This window comes from Opisthocomus hoazin, chromosome 6 (genome assembly GCF_030867145.1).
Source record: "Opisthocomus hoazin isolate bOpiHoa1 chromosome 6, bOpiHoa1.hap1, whole genome shotgun sequence".
NCBI lineage: Eukaryota > Metazoa > Chordata > Aves > Opisthocomiformes > Opisthocomidae > Opisthocomus > Opisthocomus hoazin.
The window spans coordinates 62,765,584-62,789,730 of record NC_134419.1 but is presented as its reverse complement, the minus strand read 5'-3'; the positions used below and the strand labels follow the sequence as shown (position 1 = coordinate 62,789,730).

The 24,147-nt window shown below is 38.7% G+C and overlaps 1 protein-coding gene across 7 annotated transcripts in view; it reads left to right on the top strand.

Moving 5' to 3' along the window:
• Window positions 1-24,147, top strand: part of BLNK (B cell linker) — a 105,525-nt gene that overhangs the window by 16,301 nt on the left and 65,077 nt on the right. For all 7 annotated transcript variants that reach the window (XR_012764283.1, XM_075423500.1, XM_075423503.1 and 4 more), the window contains one exon: window positions 15,916-15,962. Coding sequence is in view for 6 of the 7 variants with exons in the window: in XM_075423500.1 (XP_075279615.1) it covers window positions 15,916-15,962 (47 nt within the window). In the remaining variant the exon portion in view is untranslated. The remainder of the gene's footprint in view (window positions 1-15,915; window positions 15,963-24,147) is intronic.

The following is a 24,147-nucleotide window of genomic DNA, read 5'->3' as shown; positions in this document are numbered from 1 at the left end:
ACTACTTGAATGCAATCTACATTTAAAAGGTGTTATTTTCTGCATCCATTCCAACATAAGTCCTTTAAAAGCGTAAGACTGAGAACTCTTAATACCTTACAAATGCCTGGAATTGATTTGTCATGGTATGACCCCGATAGAGTAAAAACTTGATTTTTCATTAAACTTACTTTAAAATCCCAGTATACGAAAACAACGTCTGATCAGCATAATACGAGTATGCGGGGTGCTTAACCATATGAACATAGGATAAGGTAGACACAAATAACTATACAGATTGTACAATTTTTTTGTTAAAAAATATACATTTGTAAAAAACTCTACCTCTTACCTGAATGCTTTGACTGAGGTGGTTCACAGAGTATCTGAAACATGCCTGTACAAACACAGCACTGAATTTTATAGGTAATAGGAAGAAAAGCAAATAAAAATCTGTAAGAATGAGGGTATCATCCCCAAAGCCTGGGGTTATATTTGGTCATAGCATATACACTTTCCCAACAGAAAGTCCTCTGCCAACCAAATTTTGGTCTTCTTTAGAACTGTACCATGCATTATTTATGGTGTTATCGTTTCTCCCTTTTCCCTGTCCAATTAAGTATTCTTGAACTTTACAGTGTAGCTCTACATTTTCTGTTGGATCTTGAAGGATTTTTGTGACAGTGATCATGAATAAATTCAGGAATGTAAGAAACTGAGGAACTCAACAATTAGGTCATAGGAGGGTTTTTTATGTTTTCCTATGCTTTTCATCATAACACAAGCAACCACTTGGGTTCCAAATAGAAGAAATAGTCATTTTGGTAGCAGAGATAAAATGGGTATAATCTAACATTTGCAGACAATAGCTGGATTTCCACAATGTAACATGAAATATGGTTCCAAGGCCAAGGATTTCTTGAATACTTTGCCTTTGCCTTTGAATATTTTGCCTTTGTTGATCTTCAGTGTGAAGTAACCCACATTCATGAAATATTGGATATGAATTTTAATCAGCTAAAGTCAAACAGAGTCATTTTTGTCATGCTAAATGGTACCCAGATCCACAAACACTCCACATAAGCACGGCCATCAGTCAGAAGGTCACCAACTATCCAAACATCCATCATCTGAATACATGCATGCTCACATACATCTGAACAAGCTGCAGGTACACTCTCTCACAATAGTGGGAAGCAGTATTCATTTTACAAATGTGTTAGAATGGGAAATGCCAGGGTCTTATTTGGCAAGTGATGCAATACAAAAAAATGAGGAAAGACAACTTTTAAGTACTTTAGAAGGCATCTGGTCATGCAATGCAGGTATATTACATGGCTGGGTAATTACAGTCACATATAAAAAAAAGTAGAGTTAGAGTGTACTAAAGGAAAAGGGACTTTTATTACTTAATGCTTTATTTTTCTGGAGTAGAAATACACTACGTTTGTTTAAGTTTGTGTAGGAGATGCACAGCATTATGGGTCATTTCATTAATTTATAAGGAGAAATTTCTAAGTCTGCACATCTGAAGTTTAAACCTGTTCTTCCCTCCCCTGCAATACTGAGAAAAATAAGTGAAGATGAAATGCAGATTTAGGAACAACACACATTTTGTGGCCATTTTAATATATTAAGGACTTTTTTATTACATTTTTACATTTTAATTGCACCAGAAGTAGCTACAAGTAGTTGTCTCCTACAATTGAAGTGATACGATCATTGGCAGTAGCTTTAGTCACTAAAGTTAATGTGGAAAGCCATGCTGAAAAATAGTACTTACAATATTTACTGAAGTATCAAAGAAACTTACGTAATCAAAATTGACTAGTTTTAATAGTGGTGGGTTAACTTCTAACATACATACAAAATCTGTCAACATTTGATATTTAATTTATTAACCCATATCAAAATTCAAATGCTTTTCTCTATTTGTGTTTTTTTCCTGTTTTACAAGTGTATGTGCCCAGTCATAAGGATGGCTGTTATATAGTGAAGGATGATTATCCATTATTGCCTCTTGACTTTCACAGATCCATCAAATCATTTAGAGAGCAGCATATGATTTTTCTATTAGCGCTCAATGTTCATTCCATTTCTAGTTTGCTTCTGCATCTAAACAATAGTACATGACAGTTACTGTGTACTATAAATTGGTTTAAAACTTTGATTAAAGCATTTTAAATGGCATGTAAGCAAACATGAAAATATTTACCGTGAGCTAAATTTCAGTATTATTCAATGGCTGGAGGATGAGAAAGGGAGAGAAGTCAACCAATAGTTACTTTTTCCTAAAAGGAAACTACTCCCACACAAAAGGCAACAGGGTTTGGGAAACAAATTTAAAATGATTGTATTAGTCTCCTTTGTGCTACCATAAATATCACTGGCTTTCAGATACCATTATAATGACAGACTAATATTAGAACTGGTTGCAGATATGTGTATTGTATCCCTGGAATTAGCTTATTTTTGAAGCCATGTGAATCTTCAGAAATTATTATGATGTGAAAGGACATTTGCATGTACAGTTCTGACCTCTTCTCTTGCTCTTTGCCAGTTAATGTATCTCAGCTGGTTTGTCTTTTAACACTGAAAAACTTTCAGCAGCTTTCAAAGCTCAACTTTTCTCAAAGAACACATGCTGCTTTTCCTTTCTCCTCCCACTCTAAACTCTGCACAAGCTTCCTAATAGATTTAAACTTAAAGTAATGCTCCAAAATAGTCAGATGGCACCAGACTGAAATTCAAATGTTAATGTTTCATGACCTGCCAGGAAAGGGAACACTGTGGAAATTTGTTATTTCTTCTAAGCATTTAATCTTGGTTGTCAACAACATGTTGGGTCATTGACTTGTAAAGCCTTGAAAAAAACATATTTATTTTTAAACATTTTAAATATATATCCTACTATTTCTTTCACTGCAAGAACCACATTTGCTAACTACTGTAATTTAAATTTTAAAAATTGATAGAAAGAGATTTTTCTAAAAGAGATTTATGTATGCTTATATACAGTGAAACAGTAATTTCAATGACATTTGACATAATTTTTATAATTCACTTTTCAACTGCCTTGTTCACAAATAACTTGGGTCACTTCAAGAAAGAGCCAAAGGAAGTCTGTTTCATATCCATTCCTGAACAGGATCTAATGTGACAAAATCAGTGCAGAACATACTAAGAGCAGGATTATACAGTCAGAATACTTAGAAGCTTTGAAAACTTCAGATGTAGTTATGGACTTCATTGGCTAATGTCAAGCATCAAAAAGAAAAGACTAATACTTACATTTTTGAAGTTTTGTAGTGCTAGGAGGGAAGGGAATGAGGTATACACTGGGTGCCCCAGGACCTTGAATAAGTACTCAGATAAAGCATGAAAACCATATTAATAAATGTTTTTGGATAAAGTCCAAGCAGCAATACAGAAGTAGAAAAAACACAAATACTATATCCTCTGTGTACCAATATTCTGCAGAGAAATTAATACACACTCAAACACTGGCACTGGTTTATTTAACCTAATATAATTATCCAAAACTAGATCTCCTTTTTCCTACTGAAATGCAGCTATTAATTTAACGTGTACTAGATAGACATACACCACTTGACAAATGGGTCATTACACTGTTAAATTTCCATATAAGTACAAAGGAGATGACAAACTTTCAAAGCACTTTTTTTTTTTTTTTGCTTATAACTGGCATTATCTGTTCAGCTCACAAATAGCTAAAGTAAAAGGAAAATAAACCTCTCAAATGAAGTTATTCTTTACCTTTATAGCTGTCCCCACAACGATCTGTCATCCAGAAGCATCATTAGCATCAGACAGGTTGCACTAACTGAAGACATTGTTTATTGTATTGGACCAGAAAAGATTTTAATTAAACCACTTATGCGCACTAACAAATCTAATGGCATCCCAGAAAGTCAGGGGATGTTGGCATGTGGGAGAGGAAGTGTTACATTTACCAGCTGTCTTTCAAATTTCCAAATTGGGAAAAATAAAGCAGATGTTTAAATCAAATATCCTTAACTCTTTGTAGTTAAGTACAAGTACTTACCAAGAAATTTTCTGAAGTTCTTTGCATCACTGGTAAGCATTAATTAACACTGTACTAGTCTTTGGCTTTGCCCCTTCAAGAGGTGACTGTCACAATTTGGGGCTGCCCTGGCCATACACCACTAAGCAGCACTCTGCACAGCATCACAGAGCAGGAGAGTGGTCACCACTCCATGCTACATGTGTCTTCCACCCCATCTTGGAAGTCCTCATCCACACTCATGCTGTGACCCAAGACAGATGAGGTTCATGGTTTGAATGAAGATATCTACTGGCATAAACAACTACATGTCTTTCTCCAGTAGCAGAAATAGCTTCTTCTGTTGGAGTCAGTGCCATATATTGCATGTAGCATGGGCAGCTGGCATCTTCAACACACAACAGTCATGAAGGCTGAGCTCTCAGAACTTAGATCTAGCATGTAAGCTTCACAGTAAGGGATCTCAATTGTATTAAGTCTTGATAATACTGCTTTGTACCTGAATGACCTGCCAGCACCTTAAAGTATATCTTTTCACAAAGTAATTTCAGTCTTTGAAATGCAGCAGTCATGATCTTGCTGATGGACTCAGTGATTACCCACTATTAGTGATGTTGCTTACAGTGGTTGAGGTAACATGAGTCAAGCAAATCAACTGCTCATTTTCAAGATGTCTACAGATACATACATAATATTTTCATGACTGTGTGAATTAAAGAGTATACCAGGTAGCTATAACCATTGTTATTATTAAAATGAACCTAAACAGCGGAACTAAAGCACTACCTTGGGAATATAAACCAGTATCAAACAAGGTACACCAAATCTATCGCACTATCCAGCAGCACTTTCAAAGTTACGTAGCTTAGCAGATTTCTGGGTGGGCATATAACATTGTTACTTCAATGTAAACGTGTGAGGAGCTTATGATGTGGTTTATTTCCAAACAGAAGGTGCCCAGCCATTGGAGCATTTGGAGCTGCCAGGCATGTACAGTCACGTTTGGTTTCTGATTCAGCAAGGACATTTATTCATATCATTAAAACTAGCTACTTCTAGTTCCCTTGATGAAATTTAATGTGCTTACAATTATGCATATGATCTTTCCTTTATCTTTCAAGAATACTCTCACATATAGGTTTTGCTTTTAAGACTGCTGTTGCTGACTGCTTCTGCCATAGTGTTTGCTATGAGAGGCGAGACAATTCTCATACCCCTTCTGCACAGCCTTTTCAGGCTCAGCTATTTCCCAGCACTTCTTGTTCTAATTATTGGGTTTGTCCAGATGCAGGAACGCGGAAGGCAGCTGATTCTGCAGGCAGTGTCAGCAGGGAGCACTTCTGCACTGTTCCCAGGCCCTTGGCCAGCAGGAGAAAGCTAAAGGCTCAAAGCCCCCCCACTTTCTGCGATTCTCCAAGATTGATCCTATTTCTCCCAACAGCCCGTGACACCTGCAGAGTGTCTCTATTCAATTATTTGTCCTGTATAGCAGCATTTAAGCAGGATTGACTTAACTTTCCCCAAGTAACAAGGCTCCTTGCCAGTCTCACCTATCAGTGACCTGAGAATTGATTCCTGCTGTGCTATTTCCTGTTGTCATTTTCAGCCTCCCTCATGAGAGCAGGATGGAAGCTATTAATACCCAGAAAATAGGACTTTTGTTTTCCAATGCAGTGCACAGAGCGTCTTCTACCGAGACAGCCTCTGCCGTCATTCCAAGACACTATTCTTCCTAGTAAGTCAGTATTCAAATACTGAAAATGCCACCACCACAACCATTTTAGCTCCTGCCTCGCTCAGTTTCCTCAGTAAGCATATCAGATTAACTCAAGGGACAGTTTCATATCTGGGTAAAGGGGCCATGCTCCCCCTTTCACCTTTGGCATGTGTTCTCACTCCCCACACACACACACTTTGCTAGCACTAGGTCTCACTTAGCCACAAAGGCAGCGCATCAAGGTTTTATCCAGATGGAAACTTGTCTTTGGTACAGTTATTTTTCAGCCAGACCACTTCCCTAACCCAGCTCACTGCACAACTGCTGGTGACAGCGTGGAGGAGGTAGAGGAAGCACAGATCTCTCTTCAGTGAGAGATCTCACAGAAACCCAGACAACTGGAGAGGCTGCTGCCAGGGGCGGGGGTGGGTCTCCTCACCAAACTTTCTGCCCCCTTCCTTCCCAGCCAGAAGTTTCCCGTGGTTCAAGGGAATTTCCTTGTGTCATTTGCTGCTGGTTCAACTTACAAAAGGGTCAGAGAAGCACCAGAGTCAGCACAGGGATGGGAGACATTCCTCCATGACAGGAGTCAAGGGAGACGAGAGGGAGCAGGACGGGCCCTTTGGCAGCCACAGGCTGCTGGGACACGCAGGTGCCTCATGCAGCTTCCCCCAAGCCCTGCCTGGCAGGACCTCGCTGGCGTCAGGCAGCAAGCACCAGAAAGGCTCCATGCTACCTGCCTTTTATCAAACACACTCCCCCCGAAACACGATACAAGCTAACCAAAATAAAACTCGCTTAGGTTATCTAGTGGCAAGAGACCCTGTCAGAGGTAAGGAGCATCCTAGAAGAGCCCCCGTACTCCCACCTCAGCAAGAGTCTGGTACACAGGCCATGGTGGAGAGGTCTGCTCACTTCAGGACATACCAGGTAGCTAAAGTGGATTGTTGAGGTAGGAAAAGACGAACCAGAAAGAAACTGCATGTAACCACATAGCCATGGCAGAGTCTTGTTTTCACAACAGTGTCATTTTAACAAGCTAGACCCAGAGGGGCACCGCTTGACTCAAATCACCTGCATGCAGTTATTGAAGGGGACTCAGGTAGCTGGAAGCAGGAGATGGCCTCAGACATGGTTCAGGCCTGTCAAAGAGCAAGATTATTAAAAGAAGCTGACGGTGTAAATCCTGTTAGATGTCACTATTAAAGTGTGTCCAAAACTTGTCAACAGCCTTGTACCTTCTCACCTTGGTCTGAGTCCTGGGGAAAGGTCAATTCCCAAAGCACCAGTTCTTCTTCCAGCAGAGCCCCATGCTGAGGCCATTTCTGCAGCTTGTTCTGTTTCTTGGGGATCTCAGGTCACTGGTATCTTGACTATAGACTAGAAATATTTTCCAGGCCATCAATTCTTGGATGTGGGCAAAAATGGAACTTCTGACTCTTTAATATTTCCCTTTGTTCTGAATCAGAATGAATAGTTGCAAGTTTCCCGTAGAAGTAAATATAAAAATCTTCGGAACTACTACAGCAGTAGCACTGACTTGCCTCATTTGGGTCTTTCACCTTATACTAAAAACATCAAAATAAATTGATTCAACTTTGCCACAATTTTTTACACATTCTTAATCATTGATGAAGTGAAAGGAGTCCTGCAAAACAATCTGTTTTAATTGATAAAGCATTTTTAGAGATACATGGTTCTGATAGAAGACTTTCGGCTGCCTATTCGAAATCTCTGTTCTCAAAAAAACAAAAAAAATCAGACTTCCTGATCTTGCAGCCCACATCAGCAACTGGCTCTGCTGGTTTTTGCTAAAGCTAAGTTTCTAGTGGTCATATTTGTTATTTCTGTAGTATGTGGTGACTTGCTTCCTGTTTCAAACACTAAAACCCATTTTAATTTGCTTAAGCACATAGCAGTGCATTACTATAAAGATATGGGAAGTGGTTTTATTTTCTGTGTTCCAGTAAGTGTCCTTTCATTAAGGACATGCAAATATAGACCTCAGCCCACAAAGCATTATACTGTCACCGAGGAAGACAGTAAAATTTTTGAAAGAACCTTGGAAACCTCTTATCTCTCCATCAGGTCAACCTAAGACTAATGAGAACACCCATGCTCTAGGAAAAATAACATGAACTTTCCCATTGAATGCACTAAAAAGACAGATTTATGTTGCAGATCAAACTTTACTGTCTTAGACCAAGGCTATTTCTGCAGCCAGCTTTCAAGGAGGGGACTATTCATTCAGCATGTGAGATTGAATATGACAGGTTCAAAAAAAGTCTTGGATAGCCAAATGTAAGCAAGCAGCTCCTGGCGTATAGAATGGGCTGGAAACCCTAGGTCATAAACAAATAAATCATAGGTGAACCCACTCATAGCATATACAAGAACAAAGGATCAACTAATTTAATCTTTCATTGGAGCTCTTTCAAAGTAAAACTGGTTAACCTTAAATGTGTGTACTTTAGGTACTATTGCAAAAGGCAGTTTCCTCAAAATAATGTAAACAACAGATATTCAGTGAGATGCTATTTCAGGAAAATGTCATTCCCCCCAAGAAAAAACAAGTTTCTAACATACCAATGGTTAAATAAATGTGTCACGGTATGCAGTACAGACTTAGCCTTGCAGTTCTGGCAAAACCATACAGTAGTTCAACGAATATTAAGCCAAATCACATAATTCATTAAAAAAAATCAGTTTTCACTCAAAATGATAGAGCAGCAATACTACAAGCAGATCTCCATCAATGGTGCTAAAGTAATCCTGATTGTCCTAAAAAAATGTAAAATATTCTACTGTTCCTTCCAGCTGACAGACACCTAGATCTCACTCCCATAACAGGTTGAGCACAGCTCTTAGTAACACAGCATTAGATGAGCAGTTTTGTTTAACTAAAACCATGCCTGAGGACAAAATACCAGCAACACCTTCCTGATGGCTGACAAATCCACAGTGGACCAAGAAATCCATCTCAAACAGTCCTATTTACTCCAAGAATTTCCTGAATATATTCCCTTGCTACTACGACTGCTACCAACACAACTTCATTTGTACCATGCGAGGTCTTATACAAGCCAAATGCAGAGATGGCTGCTGTGAAATCTTAGAGATATCATGTATATCAACAATTGTGTCACTACTAGCGTGACTTATCCTTATGCTTTCACTGCTTTGGAAAAGCATCAGTGTCCAAGCAGGAAGGAGAAGCCCCAGCGAGCACAGCCAAAGCCAGAGTGACTCTGAACATAGCAACTGGCCTCGCGTCATTGCAGCTGCTCCCACACTCAGACCCGAAAGGTCAAAAGTATATTAGAACTGTTAAGCACCTGCACTGGATTATCAGCGTCAGGATAGATACGATCGCATCACCCAGCTCTGGCTGGCACAACTGTTAACAACTAATCTCATCCTCACAGAGCAGCTCTGCAACGAACAGGATTGCTGCTCATCTCTGCTTTCACGTTAAAGCAGTAGGCTCGCCTATCTGAAATGACAGCAGCTGTTTCTTAGACCACTTCTATAACTGTGACTTTAGTTTCATTGCAGAATATCAACATTTGTGTTCAACAAATATGATTGACCTGTTCTGAAAATAACAGAGATGGAATGATAGAGGCAGCATAGCATGATTCGCCCCAGCCTTGAAACTGCACGGAGCTATGTTTCACTAGAATTATGCTACCAACAATTTTTACATCTGAGATATTTGCAACAGTTATTGTGAACTGAGAAGACTGTAAAATAAACATCTACAACCAAAAATTTACCTATATAGTTTGACAACTCCTGCCACAAATCGCCAACCCTGAAAAAATAAACTATGGCTTTTATTTTCTTTTCTTATTTTTGCCCACTTCTAATTACCCTTTCACTGATGCACATTTCCTTTCCTTCTTCAGATTTGTCTCTGTCTTCACCTAGCCTTCTGTTGCTGTTCTCTTTCATTCTATTATCTGGAAGAGGGACCTGAATGGTGCTTTTAAATTTTTGTTTGTTCATTTTAAATTTCATCCTTGAACTATAGATGTGGCAACCCTAAGCCATATTTTAAAATATTTTTTTAAATAATTAGTATTTCTTTTTTTGTGTAACTTTGATCTTTTTTTTCTCTTTATTAGTAATTTATCCATTATGTATATAATAGCACTGGCAGCAAAGCTAAATTAAAGCCTCATTGGGATAGCTATCACACAGAGTTTTAGCAAGGGTTTTTTTCTTCACAGACACTAAAATCAGAATAAGCCAGACAAAATGTGGAAGGAAATAGAAAAAATTATTTTTTAAAATGCTATTTGAATAACATCATGAATGAGAAACAAGGATCTCAACTATGACTCGGCAAGACACTTAAGCACAGACCCCAACAAGTTAACATATCGTCTTGTCTTCAGTGAGTGATTTAAGCACACACCTATATGTTCTGTTGATTCAGACCCCACACATCTTGCCGGAATTCATGCGAGATGTCAGTTTTGGCCATAGAGTCCTGCTTCCCCTCCCAGAGAAACTTGTGCTTGTGAGCAATGCCACACCCAAGACATGCATCACAGCTCTGGAGCCTGATTTCTCCTATTTATTCGTAACAGGTTCAAAACTGGTAGCTGCTGAACAATTTCCTTAGTGACCCTGCTGAGCTTCTTAAACGGGTACCCCCAGCTTTTTGCATGGCAATATTTTAATCCCAACACCCCTTCCAACCTTTTCCTCTCTAATGAAATTGTTCTTCCGGATGACACTTCTCTAGCTGGAGTCCATGCATTCATAAAGATGAACAGACACCACCATCTTCCATTATATAAGTGAAATATTACTAAAGGGAGCAAGATTTAATTTGAAAGGGTCTGTAACGCAGAGAAACAGGATTTGAGTTAGGCTGAAGTACAGGGAATTGCAATTTCAGTATGTAATATAGTTACAACCTGTTAATCTGCTATACAAACTGGTCTCACTACAAAACCACTTCACACACAATGTGCTCTTGCTACCACTAGATGTCAGTTTTATACACTTCAAAATGGATAAATACCTCAAAAATAGTATTTCCCCATTTACAGTAGAAACATATTTCTTTATTATGCCATTTATTTTGGACTGACCTTTGATTTTAAGGATTCCACATTACATTTACTTCCTTCTTTTCTGCTTCCCCCTCCCCCCCTCCTCCTCCTCCCCGCCCAACCCCCCTCCGTGGGGCACAGTTATCATTTAAGAAAAAAGGACCTAAAAAGTTTACACTATGCATTTATTCCATTATTTACTTAGTCTGAGACACTGTCACAGTTTTTGCCAGATATCACTGGTCAAAGCCTACAGCTCAGGTTGTATTTCCAGAGGACAGCACTGAGATCTTAGTCCTTATTCTAGAAGGATATTTTTATATTCCATAAAAACGTTTTTACTAAAACAATGCCAGTTCTTCTCTGACCAGTCACTGATAGTCTCCTATGCCAGTTAGTAGGAAATATCATTAACATGGCTTGTTACCATTCTATGATTTTTCAGATTTTTACTCACATTGACTACCTGAATGTAGAGCATTTTTATTTACACTACAAATTTCTGTCTCTCAGAAGTGAAAAATGTAGCTGTAGATTACTCCTAATCCTGGCTTCTTGCAGGTCTTTTTGTCAATACCAAACAGATTCCATAAACATAAATAAATCATAACATAAGGAAGTTGATAATTCTAAATACAGAGTTTTTATAATATATTATGCATTTACTTTGCCTTAAACACATGAAATTGCTTTACATCAAATAAATCTGGGTCTTTACTTCCCCCTCAAAAAGACTGAAGAAGATTAGGAGGTAGTCAAATTCATTATACCATATCATATTCAAATATATATATAAAGAGATACATATATACACACACAGGAAAAAAAAATAAAAAGCAAGCAACAAACCTCTCCAAACTGGTCCATGCTCAGAACTGGCAATGTTACAGAATGTAACTCAGCATTATTGTAAGGTAATGACAAGACTGTCACCTTACACACAGCTTTACTGCCCAGATATTGACAGCTTACCTAGAAACACATTACGTTTGTTTATCATAAAGTCAAAGGAATCCCTTCATCGTCCCTCATAGCAAAATTTGTCTTTTTCGAACTCCTGCTGATCCTTCAGGGCTCTCCTGGATTGTTCAAGGTAGTATTTGCACCTGCAGCCTTAACCATTTTATACAGGTGCTTACCTACAAGGACAGGCTGTAAAGTAAGGAAGGGGAAAAAGATGTGCTTCTATGAATTTCAAAATATAGTTGAAAAGACTGCATCATACTGTCACCAAAACTGGGAGTAAAACTTCTTAACACCAATGTAGCACTAAAAAGTAGGCATTCTTTATTATGGTGCCAGATGCACAGAGGATCGCTTCTCCTAACATGCATGCCCTATGTCGGCTCATCCCAAGCTTATATAACCCTGTTACATGTATGTGCATTAAGTTTCCCGAAACATTCATATATATTTATTCTACTTCCTGGAACTAATTATCATATTTGCATACTCATTACACATGCGGCCTGGGTCTCTGTGGGACTTCCATGAGGTCCTCGATGGTCTCTAGTGGTCCCTGGTAGTTGTAGAAGTGGTACTTCTTGGTGTCCTTTCCAGGAATTCCAAGTCTTTCCTCCCATATATGGTCAGGACAACTCACTGAGAAGTTTGTGGATTCCTCTGGATCTTGGTGTCTGCACACTATTTTACAACAATACAATCAACAATGTCAACAACCTTCTTTTAAAAAAAGACATCTAAAAACTTTTTTGAGGCAAGGACTCTATCACAGTATCGCTTAGCACAACCTCAGCTAGGAACGGTGAAAATATGACAAAAGTATCTCCAAAGCAAACCTGGAAGCCAAAACATGTCAGGTCCCCCAACTTCTGACAGCTGCATTTGTGACTTACAAGCCTTCCTTGGAGGAGGGCTAGTCCTGGGGCAGTGAAGGTGCCATATACGTTACACATTACATTAGAACATTTTATCCCATGTAAGAGCCCCATTCCCTTTACCTTCCTACCACACATACCCAGTTTCCTCAAACCAGGAATCTGTTTGCACACTGACTACCCCTTCTCCACCTACCAGTCATCGCCTACAGGTCCCCAAGTCTGCAAAATGCCCTAAGTCCCACCCAGCCAAATCATGTAAGCCCCACACACGTATGCTGGCCATTTGTGAAGCACACGCCCAGAACCAGAACACCTCAGACAAGCCAGTTCACTATGCATGTACTGCAAAGTAAATGTGCGGGAGTCGGCTTAAACTTTTCCAGACAAAAATGCATAAAACCTATCTATGGATCTGCAGCTCCAGCCTGCATGAAAATTTAGCTTCTCTTTGCTTCTGATGTACGGCTTCCCCTTTGTCAGCACCCATGCTGGCAGGCAGCTACAGCAGGATAGGCTCAGATCCAAGACATGCTTCTGCAAGTAAAGGAACCAGAGACACACCTCAAACATTTGCATCACTGCAGCGCTTCTCTCCTTCCATGATGCTGTCTGCAGAACAAAGCCAGTTGGCTTGATCTGCCAGCTAAGAGTTTTGGCTACTCTTAGCTACTGAGCTACCTACGGGAGCTACTGAGGAAGCTGATGGCAGGTGAATGAAGCAGCCAGTAGAGAAGATAAAATCAACATCAAGTTTAAAGAGAACATAATTTTTATATGCTTTCTAAACTGCACTCTAACATGAAACTGTAAACAGAAAAAACCCAAACACTCCAATCTGTCCCTTTAGTTCCTCATTGTGTATTTGGCAACTCGAATCCCTCCAGGAAAGAAACTACTTTAACTTCTTCTTTGTCACACATATTCATTTGCAATACATTCTATTCATGCCAGTACGAATCACTAACAATGTGTATCATAAACAACAACAGGAGCAATAGATAACAAAAACCTGGAAGGATTAGTCATCTTCTTACAGAACCTACCATGTAATTTCAAAAATGTTGAGTTTGCAAGATATTTTTGTACTCTTTCGTAAGACCAGAATTTTGTTGCTAAAATGCAGCAGCAGCTCTTAGTTGCAATCAGTAGTGCAATTTACTGCAAAAAAATAAACATACAAAATAAGAGAAGATAGCTTTCAGCTGGACCCATAGATGCCAGTCTCCCCAAACTTCAGGGACGCTCAGAGCTTAACCCTCTTATTGATGACTGTCTCGGAAAACAAAAATAATAACGTTAAAACCCTCTATATAAAATATTCACCAGTATAGGAAGCGCTGAAATTCATAGCTTCTTCCTCTAGTAAGCTCGATTGCTAGTTAAAGAAGTGTTTATCTGAGCACGCACGCAGCGTTCTTCTGCGTGGAAAGAGCTGCTTACGGCAGAGAGCCGCTAAAGCAAACATCGGCTTGGAAGGGCAGAGAGGATTAAACAAGCTATTTGGCTGCAATCACCAAGCAATTACACCTCAGCAATCCTAATACACACAAGTCAAGTTTAAATATTCTCTTTTGCAAAGAAAAGGGAGTGAACAGGAATCAGATCCTTACAACAAAAAGCATAGCTGCTTTCTCCTCTTCTTTAGAAGATGCACCAACAGGGGAGGCAATGGCCCTGATACCGCTGGCCATTGATCTGCAGAGCCACTCTGGTGAGTCACTGTCGCAGCTGACAAAGGCTGAACGAGCCCAGACGGGCCTGTGTGTCAATCAGCCCAATATAGTTTTCAGTTTCCTCAGGAATGTGGCGATTTCTAGATCTGCTAGATCATCTGCGAATCACCGTATGTACCACATGAAGATATGCAGCTGCTTTTTGTTACAGTACAATTACATGCTAAGTATTAAATATAGGAGGTTCTCTAGTGCCTGAAATGGCATATTTTCACAAGAAATTAATATCAAAGAAATGCAGAGATTCACTTGAATTTAAATACAGACTGAGGAAATATGTTTTCTCTGAGACCTTACATGTTCTCCACTCGACCCTTTTGTCTCATACACTTGTTATTAGTGTCTCATTTTGTATGCCTGATGCAAACTCATCTATCATGCGGATAAGATGGTGAGAGAAAAGGCAAAACAGTTTGGACTGAGACTGATAGCTGGAGGGTTATTCAGAAAAACAGATAGAGCTCGGCAAACATCTTATTACAATGAACTCGGTATCACCTAAGTCAATGGAAAGCATTTGTTTCAGAGGTTTTACATCCATTAGAGGTGTGCATAGGAAGTCTCCAGAAACAAGCAAATTAATTTCCTCTTTCTGACACAAAATAGAAGGAGGGTTAGAATTGCAGCTATTAAATGGACGTGTTTTCAGCCTGATCTACCCCCTGTTGAAATATATGCTGAGAAAGAGGGCATTTTAGCATTAACAGGTTTCTGGACTGAAACCATACAATCACACAGTTGGTCTGAGTACAATCCAGAGATTTTACTGGAAATTTTGCACTAAAGGAAAATCCACAGATATAAAAAGTTTAATTTAGACTAGCTTAAAATTCTGATTTAAGAAGTTCGGCTGCAAGATACGGACTAGCTTGAAAATCAGAAGTACTTCTGCTGCTTTAATATGGTGCATGGACTCTGGCACCTTGAGGTGAAAGGTATATGGAGCTACACAAACTACTGAAGTGATGTGGCTGAACAGTTTCCAGTACCCAAATTAGCTTGTGCAGCACTATAATGGGCACCGTGTGTGCCAAGGTGGCATACTAATATTCTATTTCTTTTTCATCTCCAGTTTCTCATGGGTTGAGGAGTCATGCAGAAGTCTAGCACAAGAGCAGACCAAACTGGGCCATAATAGTCTCCCAACCATTGTTAAAGTAATCTCCACTCAGCCATTGTTATACTAATCTGCTGATTTCACTAAAAACCCCCAAAGAGATTCTGTGGTGGAGCTGGAAAGAGACCACATAAAAAAGCTTTCTTATCACTTTCTGAGTGATTCATTAACTAGCATAATTTAACTTGCCACATGCCTGGTTAAATTCCAGTTTAACAATGTAGTGTGTGCTACCAGCTTTACAGAAATTTTACAACAGGCCAGTAATAAAAAGTTAAGCATTAACCAAGATGAGACAGCCATGTAGCTACAAAACGGAAAACTATTTTTCACGTCTTTGCTTAGTTCACTTAATGGATTGCTCTTGATTATATTGATCTTTATTTAAAATACAAAACCTGTTTTCTCTCTTTTCAGAATGTATCGGATTATGAGCTGAGCCTATTCAAAATTATGCACCAGCCGTAAGTTTCTCATTATTTTCTGCTTCCCCATTAAATGACTGATACTCTGTTGTACTCTGACAGTTTCTCTGTTAATTTCTCTGTTAATAAATAAGGCAAAATGAGAATTGAAACCTCCTGCTCATGTGAAGGGCATTCATGGATGGGGGTGGAACTTCCTCAGGATTAGGACACTCGAAGGTTTACAGGAACTGTGGTTCAGATCCGCTGACAAGAAGGTCTCTTCTGCACCAGCTGCTGGGTGATATTCTTCCTCAGAACAGATAGGGACAAATTTAATATTAGGAAAAGCACATGTTCAACTTCGTCCAGAATACAGAAGCTCTTTACTTGTACAGTGTATAAGGCCAAATTTTTAGAATTGGTTCGTCTGCTGCTTAGGGATCAATTTAAGTGATCAGATTAACAAAGTGCTATGTTGAAAGTCATTTAAACAGAATACTGCATAAACAAATACAACTATAACAGTTAGGAAATGCCTTCACGTAATTTGTGACAAATCAAGTTACTTTAGAAGGATATCCTTAATGTTCAAGTATATTACTTCTCTTGTATTACTGCACAGAAATAATATTAGGGAGTTTTCTCTATGAGTCATCGAAACCAGGAAAAGTTCAGTTTAATATGGAGTGAGTTGCTCTACTTCACCTGATGGTTGTTCTTATTTCAGGTAGCTTTTTTTTCCCCCTAGCTGGGAAAATATTATGTCTATTTACGAAAACAGAATTGTTTTTCAAATTCTGCTCTATTGAGAAGAAAGTGGAGAAACTTGGAGGCATTTTTACCCATTAAAATCCTATTCCTATTGATAAGAAATTGATGAGAGCATAAGTTAATATTCTTCTGGGTTTGTTTTAATAATTAACTAGATGAGTAAGGAAAATATCAAAGGACTGTCTTGCAAAGTAATGAAGTCTAACAGGACATCATTTTGAGAGAAAATACAGAGAGCATGAATGTAAAGTTAAGCAAGGGTATGACCTCTGTTTCTGTGATATACATGAATCTGATCTACTACAACATTGGGACTAACAGAAATCTACCGAGCTGAGACCAAGAGTTGCAATTCTGCTAATGTGGATATTCAAGCTTTGGATTCTCAAATTGTATATGGGTATAACAAAGACGGCTTTTAATATTAATTCTGTTGCTAAATATAAAGCAAAACACCAAACAATAGAAAAAATAAAAATTTAAAAAACAGTCCAAAGTAATAAAAGTCCTGAAATGCACAGTGCAGATGTCACATCCCTAGTACCAACTTTCACTCTAAAATCTGTTGCTCTTACTTCTTACTACTGGCTATTGCAAAAATTGCCCGAGTTTCTAAGCAGTCAAACAGTTTGCATGTTTTAACTGGGGAAGGTCTACATTGATCCACCTAAGCTAGATTAACAGCCCTGCTCAAACCTGTTCATACAGCAGGTAATCCCCAATGGACCGAAACACTAAGGATAGATCACCACAAAAATAGTAATTGCCAGACAAGGTAAGACTAAAATCCTGTCTCTCTCCTGGAAGTGGCCAGTGCTTGAGGTCTCTGCCTGTTATGAAAGTTTCTTCATGGAGCTTCATTAGACAGAAGCTAGGTCCCCTGACATCCCACCAGCAAAAGCTCTTTGCCTTTCCCATTCCAGTTCTCATTAGTGCAACTCGGTTTGCTTTTTTTGCATAAGAAAGATTTTGAGTCTGAAGGCTATAAATGCTCTGTGAACTAAAACACACGGTTATTCTACATTCTGCTAGGAAATCCCATCACAGATGTACCAGGAGCAATCTGCAGCCATACATGGGTATACTTCCCTCATTTCTGCACCAAATGCCTCCACTAACTCAATGGAAGGCTCTTTCCCCTCTAGTCAGTACTACACGTATTCTCTAAGGGGGAAAAGAGAACAGGGACGAAAAAGACAGAACATTTTCTCTGGGAAGAGTTTATCGTAGTAATTCTGTTTTGATACTCTGAAATAAACGTTTTTTGCACTACACTTTCCATGAAGACTCTTACTATAGTCTGTGAATTCAAATAGCATTGGCTTTGACAGCCTAATGACAGCCGGATGTAAACTAGTTCTCATCAACGCTTAAAGCCAGAGGCCTACCTAGATTTCTTCTGAGCAGCTACTGAATATAATAGTGAAATTATCAAGGTGCAGTCTCTACTAGTGTCCTATCCTATCCCTGAAACGCAATAATGAAAGATTCCCTCCCCCACTTCCCAAAATAATAAGAGAAGAGAGGTGCTGCTTTCAAACATGGGACAGCAGAGTACTGAGGCACTAGTCCAACGCTCTCTGGAGCTGGCTGCCAGGGTTGTGCAACAAACTGCTCTCACAGGTTTTTGTTTTCAACAGTCCTGACATCATGTTGAAATCTTGAGCTCTGCTTAAAGCCCTTCCTCCTGCAGAAGCATCATTGTACTGTTCACTCCACACAGCAGGCTCTGTTGCTACACTCTCACCCTGAAAGCCTCAGGTCACCCCAAAACACTGAACAAGTTCGCTCTCAAGAACAGCAGTACCACAGCACTTCCTAGATATTTCCCATCGGAAAAGTCTCAAACATCCCACTGACTACAGTCATGGGCTCATTTATTCAGTGTTAAAATTTACACCAGGAAGAACACTATATAGAACATCACACTACATCCAGGAGCACTACTTAATAGACCGCAGATATCAAAATCAACCTCATACCACAGATATTTCAGGATACTGGAACTTAAGTTCTTTCCAAACATGATGTCTTGCTAACTTTACTTAACATTATAACAAGCAGTGCAAACAAAATTGGTATTTATCGCTGTATTCAGCAAAACTGGCATATAAACTATAACTCAGTGATATACAGTCATAATTTGGAAGCACATCTTGAGAAAGAAATGTAATTACAGCTTGATCACCTCAGTGCAGATAGTCCAAGACTTACAATCCCAGATGTTTACGCAGAAGTCATTTCACAATGCTTTCAGCTTACTCAAGTTTCACTTTCCCAGGGACCGTGAAATTAAAAGGCTTTCTTTACAGCGAATGTGATTCGAAATTCCTCCCAAATCAAACTCAGAATAAATTTTGGTCTCAACTCATGAGGTCTGGGGACTATTTTCCAAAATCAGGACTGGAATCTTTCATCTCAAAATCAGTGCTCTCTATCATGTATAAATTCAGAAGCCTGTTCTGGCTGTGTCCGATTGCTAGGTAAATGAGAAATCTTCACCCACAAATCAGGTACGAGACGTCAGGTCTTGAGTCTACCATTTGTATATAGCAACATGCAGTTATGGAAGATCCTGGATAATAAGTGAGCTGTGACAAGGAACACTTAATTACAAGCTTTGTTTAATTATGGTGTGGGCAGCATTTGTTCACCTTTTCTTGAAATAAACATCTACTAATTTTCACTGCTGTGAAAAATGTTATTAGTTTCTTTTACCAGGAATTTATATTATATGCAGAAAAATTTGCTATTCGTAAATCAAATAAGTGTTCTGTAGTTAAGAATGATTTCTAGATTAGTTTCTAACGTTTTTTTTCATTTGTTCATAATTTTTAATAACTTGAGACTTAAATTTTTAATCCTTGCCTTCCAAGCAAAGGAGATGTCTTTTCCTGAGACATGTGACTAAATTCTCAATTGCAAGAGATATTACATATCAGTAAAGTACCTTTGTAATGCTGATATGTTCCACTTGAAACGTCTGCACTTGCATAATTCAAACTGCAAGAACTAGAAATATCACACATTAACTCCTTTTTCATTCTCCCCCCTCCACTCACATTCTTTCTTTTGTTTCTTCACTAATGAAGGTAAACAACCTATTGTGGAAAAATCACTTTTCAGCTTTATCATGGCTATCAACATTTAAATCCACAAACAAGCTCTCCATACACGAGGTGCAAAGGCCTGGATCCTCTCTTAGCCTCTCTGTAGCCAGGTCAGGAGAAAGTTCGTAAGGCAAAAGCGTTTGGAGTGATGGTATACAATAATCACTAAACCTGGATTTCATAAATATGGATTTGAGACCTTGCTTTGCCTAAGTAAACTCAGCTAAATTATTTCAGCATTCCCTGCTTCCTTTCCCACCTGCAGTGTGGAAATAATCACATTTCCCAATCTCACAAGGGTACTATAAAGGAAAAGCGTCAGGAATTGTGATGTCTTTACTTAAAATAGTAAGGAAAACTGTACAACTGCACTGCAGGTGAAAGCTGTAACTTGCTTCCCAAGGTCCCATCCACCAGCGGTGATGCCACAAGGCCACGGGAGTTACATGCATTAAGGACATCTGAATGCTGTGGGGATTACTGGCCAAGTGGTGGCCAACAACACTGCCGTAGTCGCTGCAGCTGCCAGACAGACCCCTGTGCTGCCAGGGGCCATCCCAGGATTGCAGGCAACAAAAGATGACAATGACTCAAAGGGAAAACAGGCCTCCGCTGGCAAAATTAATTCTAGTCCACTAGTTACAGAGATTTACACCCATCTTTTCTCAACAATTTAGTCAGACACTTCAGTGCATTTTAAGTATCGTCCACGCTTCTAGCAAGAATCATTGTCTCAAACATTTGCATGCATAATACATTTTCTTCCGTTACATTTTTACTTCTCATACAAAAGACATGAAAACTGAAGACATAAACACTAAGACAATAATTAAAATTAAGAATAAAAGAAAAGAGAATTCAAGCAATAAATCAGCAGACTTCTAACAGACTACATTGACATGCAAACTTCACATATAGAGAATTTTCTAATCCTGTTTGGAGAGGGGGGATTACATAGGCATTATTATTAAATTTATTCTTAGTCAGTAAACATAAGGAGTGGAAGATGATACTTTCAGTTTCACTTTGAAATATTTTGATTTCTTGCTCCTATACTTTTATTTCAGTGGATTGCCTAACCAAAGACAAATCCTAATAAAAATATTAATAAAATTAAAGTGATTTCTATGAGAATGTTTCCTTAAGAAATAATAAAGACAAAGAGCTTTTACTGTCTCTTTAAGCAAGATGCAACAGTACAGAAGTCTTATGACAATCTGCATTTGGACTTTCCCCACTCCAGAGAAAGCTCCAAGCTGAAAAATCAAAGGTGTTAGATGACTTCTGTCTCAATACTTTGTAAGAAGGAAAGGTTTTCCCCTCTCCTTGAATATACCATAATGGATGTTTAATTACCCTATATCCTTTAAATACCAGTGCTGACTCAGGTTGAATGTTTTGTGTCTAAATATGTAGATTTAGTTCCTTGCCTTCCTTAGTTTTTGATGTAGCTTAAATGCCACTTTAAATATCTCCATTTATTCCCAAAACTGGAGGCGGCCAGGGCTGCAGATTCAGAAGATACCTCCTCATACAGTGATGTCCCTATAAAAATGATACCTAAAAGAGACCAAAAGAAGTTGCCAGTACATAACCACTCTAGTGTCACAGAAACATAGTACAGGACACTTCCTTGGTAGCTATATATACTCCAAAGAAAAGCAAAAGTATCCAAATTTGACTATAAATCACATTTTTACATATTATTTACTAATTTTTTATAACAGAAGGGCTAGACAAAAGTCTACTCAGGCATGAAATATTTACAGAGGCAGCTGTGTCCTGCTGATTAGAATTAATTCTAATTCTGTTCACAGGAGGATCTATCTAGGAAAAATTTGCTCAGCAAAGGAACACCATCTTGCATCCTTTTGCAGCAGCAGAGAATATTACACTCCTGCAGCAGAAAGGGGGCAACAGACACTTGCATTATAGCAGTTTTCTTTCCATCCTGCCATGAGCAACCGAGACTTTTGCAATGACACCAGTTACTTGAGAAGGAGGAAGGACCCCTCACAGCTCAGGAGCATAGTGTGTTCCAAGTTCTAGAAACGTCACTTCTGCTCTTGTGACTAGACTGTTCACCGTGCTATCTTGAATCCAAAGCCAGGCAAAACTGGTATTCTGAAATAGTTTTTTAAGTGTTTAGCTAAAACTTAACAATGAAAGAATGGAAAGACCAGTGTTAAATGCCTTGTGGCACCACCATAGACCTCATGGAACCCGATGCCACAGTTTAATCACAGCACCTTCCCCATCTCAGTTCCTCGGTTCATGTCAAGAGAAGTACCTAGTCAGCCAAACACAGGCAGACACATTCCAATCTTGTGAATCTATAACCGGGCATTTTTCTTAGTACTAAGGAAATCCAATACAATCTTCCAACCAAGCTTGACCACATTTATGAGATTTGCCAAAAAATTTGTGATAGTCTATCTTGGCAAAATACACTGTCCAATACTTAAGTCAAATAACTCTTTACACTTTTTCATAGATGAACAGTGAATTCGTATTTTATGCATTGTTTTAAATTGAAAATAATTTACAAAGAAAAAGGGAGAAACTATTTCTGTACTTCATATTCTCCTACATCTGCAACCACATAGAAGACATTTTCAAACTATCTTCTTTCTAAGCTGGACATGGAAGCTGGAATTATGTTAATGGCATCCTAGGTGGGATGAAAACCAAATCCAACACAGAAGCCATTCCAGCTAGCAACGAGTTCAGCTGAAGAGCAATGTATACCACCTTATGTTCGGTCCTGTGCTATACAGCTTTTAGATCATGAGTGACTTGTGCCCTGTCAGCCCACCACATGCTTGTAGTTCATGTTTAAGACAAATTCAGAGATGCAGTACCTAGGCCACAGCCTTTTGCGTTCTTGTAGAATCCCTTAACATTTTTAATTAAGAATATCTCAAGCAAACACAATGTCTAAAAAGCCCCTACTTCAGTGGCTTTTCTCACTAAACTATTTACTTTAACTGCAGTTGTATAAAGATACTAAATAAAGTTGACAGGAAATAACCATGATTACAAGCCTGTCTTTGTTACCAGAAATAAAGATATAGCTAGAAATTACATTTGGCAGAGCTTATAGAGAGAAGACGGACACCTGTATACAAGAATTATTGGACTTCACAAGAGACTGTAAATAAAACAGCAATCCAATCTTTGAAAATGATACTACAAACAGGAGCAATACAGTTCTCTCAAAAGCTGAAAATGTACAAAAATATACAAAATATGCAAGCTTGCATTTTCTGATCTGGTCCTGATATCCAGATATTTGCTGGGGTCTTACGACTTTCCAAATAGCAATGGCAGCAGTTCAGATGTCACCATGCTGCAGTATTGCAGGTGTGGTTAAAGTGGAAACTAACTTGGCAGTGTTTTAGTTCTTGTGGTTCTGTGTACTATATTCTGCCCCTGGGACGAGTAGAAAGAACCTACAACAAAAGGCTTTCTTTTATATTTTTTTCCATTTTAATGAAAATTGCATCCAGAAACTCCAATGAAACTAAATAATTTTGACCTTTTCCCTACCCTTTCTTACTGAAAATAATCCCATTCTTAATCAACTCAAATGACAGTTGATATTATCTGGAGGTCACCAAAGAACTAATAGGATGTGAAGATGTAAGAGGAAATTCCAATTTTTCTTCCCAAAACCCTTGATGCCTGCAACGGAAACCATTTTTGTCTGAGTATCTTCCATGGCACATTTTATCCTCCCTGTCCCGGTTAGGAAAATACAGAGGTGCAGACGTTGCAGTCTTTGATGCTGATGTCTCTATACATAATATATACATCAGTACAAGACTATAACTGTCTCCAGAGTCTCTTCTTCTTCAGACCCACGATTTTTCATTATTCTCTATTCTGGAGCCTGTTCAGGTCAACTTTTAGATCAGAAAATTGTAGAATTATTCAACCTTGCCCAATCTCCTTGCATGGTACCCTACCATGCTCAGCCATCTATGGAATGACATTGGAGGGGAGGGGGGGCAGATAGTATAATGTAGAAGTGTTTCTTTCATGCTGGAAACACTATATTCATTTTGCTCATTTTTAGGGACATTAAGCAAGCTAAATCACAGACTCTCTTTTACAACAGTGTGACAGACTAGTGCTAAATAATACTAGGTGTCTATTAATCCTCTTTGAAGAGCAAGAGTGGATCAGGCTCTGATAAAAGAGCATATGCTGGCCCAGGTGTAGGAAGAGCTGAGTCTGTAACAGTCAGCTTAATCTCATTAAGTTTTAGTGAAAGTAGAAACATTTATCTTTGTTAGTACTCTAGACTAGCCTAAATAGCAATAGTATAGCAGTCATGGAGCAACTCAAGTTGGGTACCA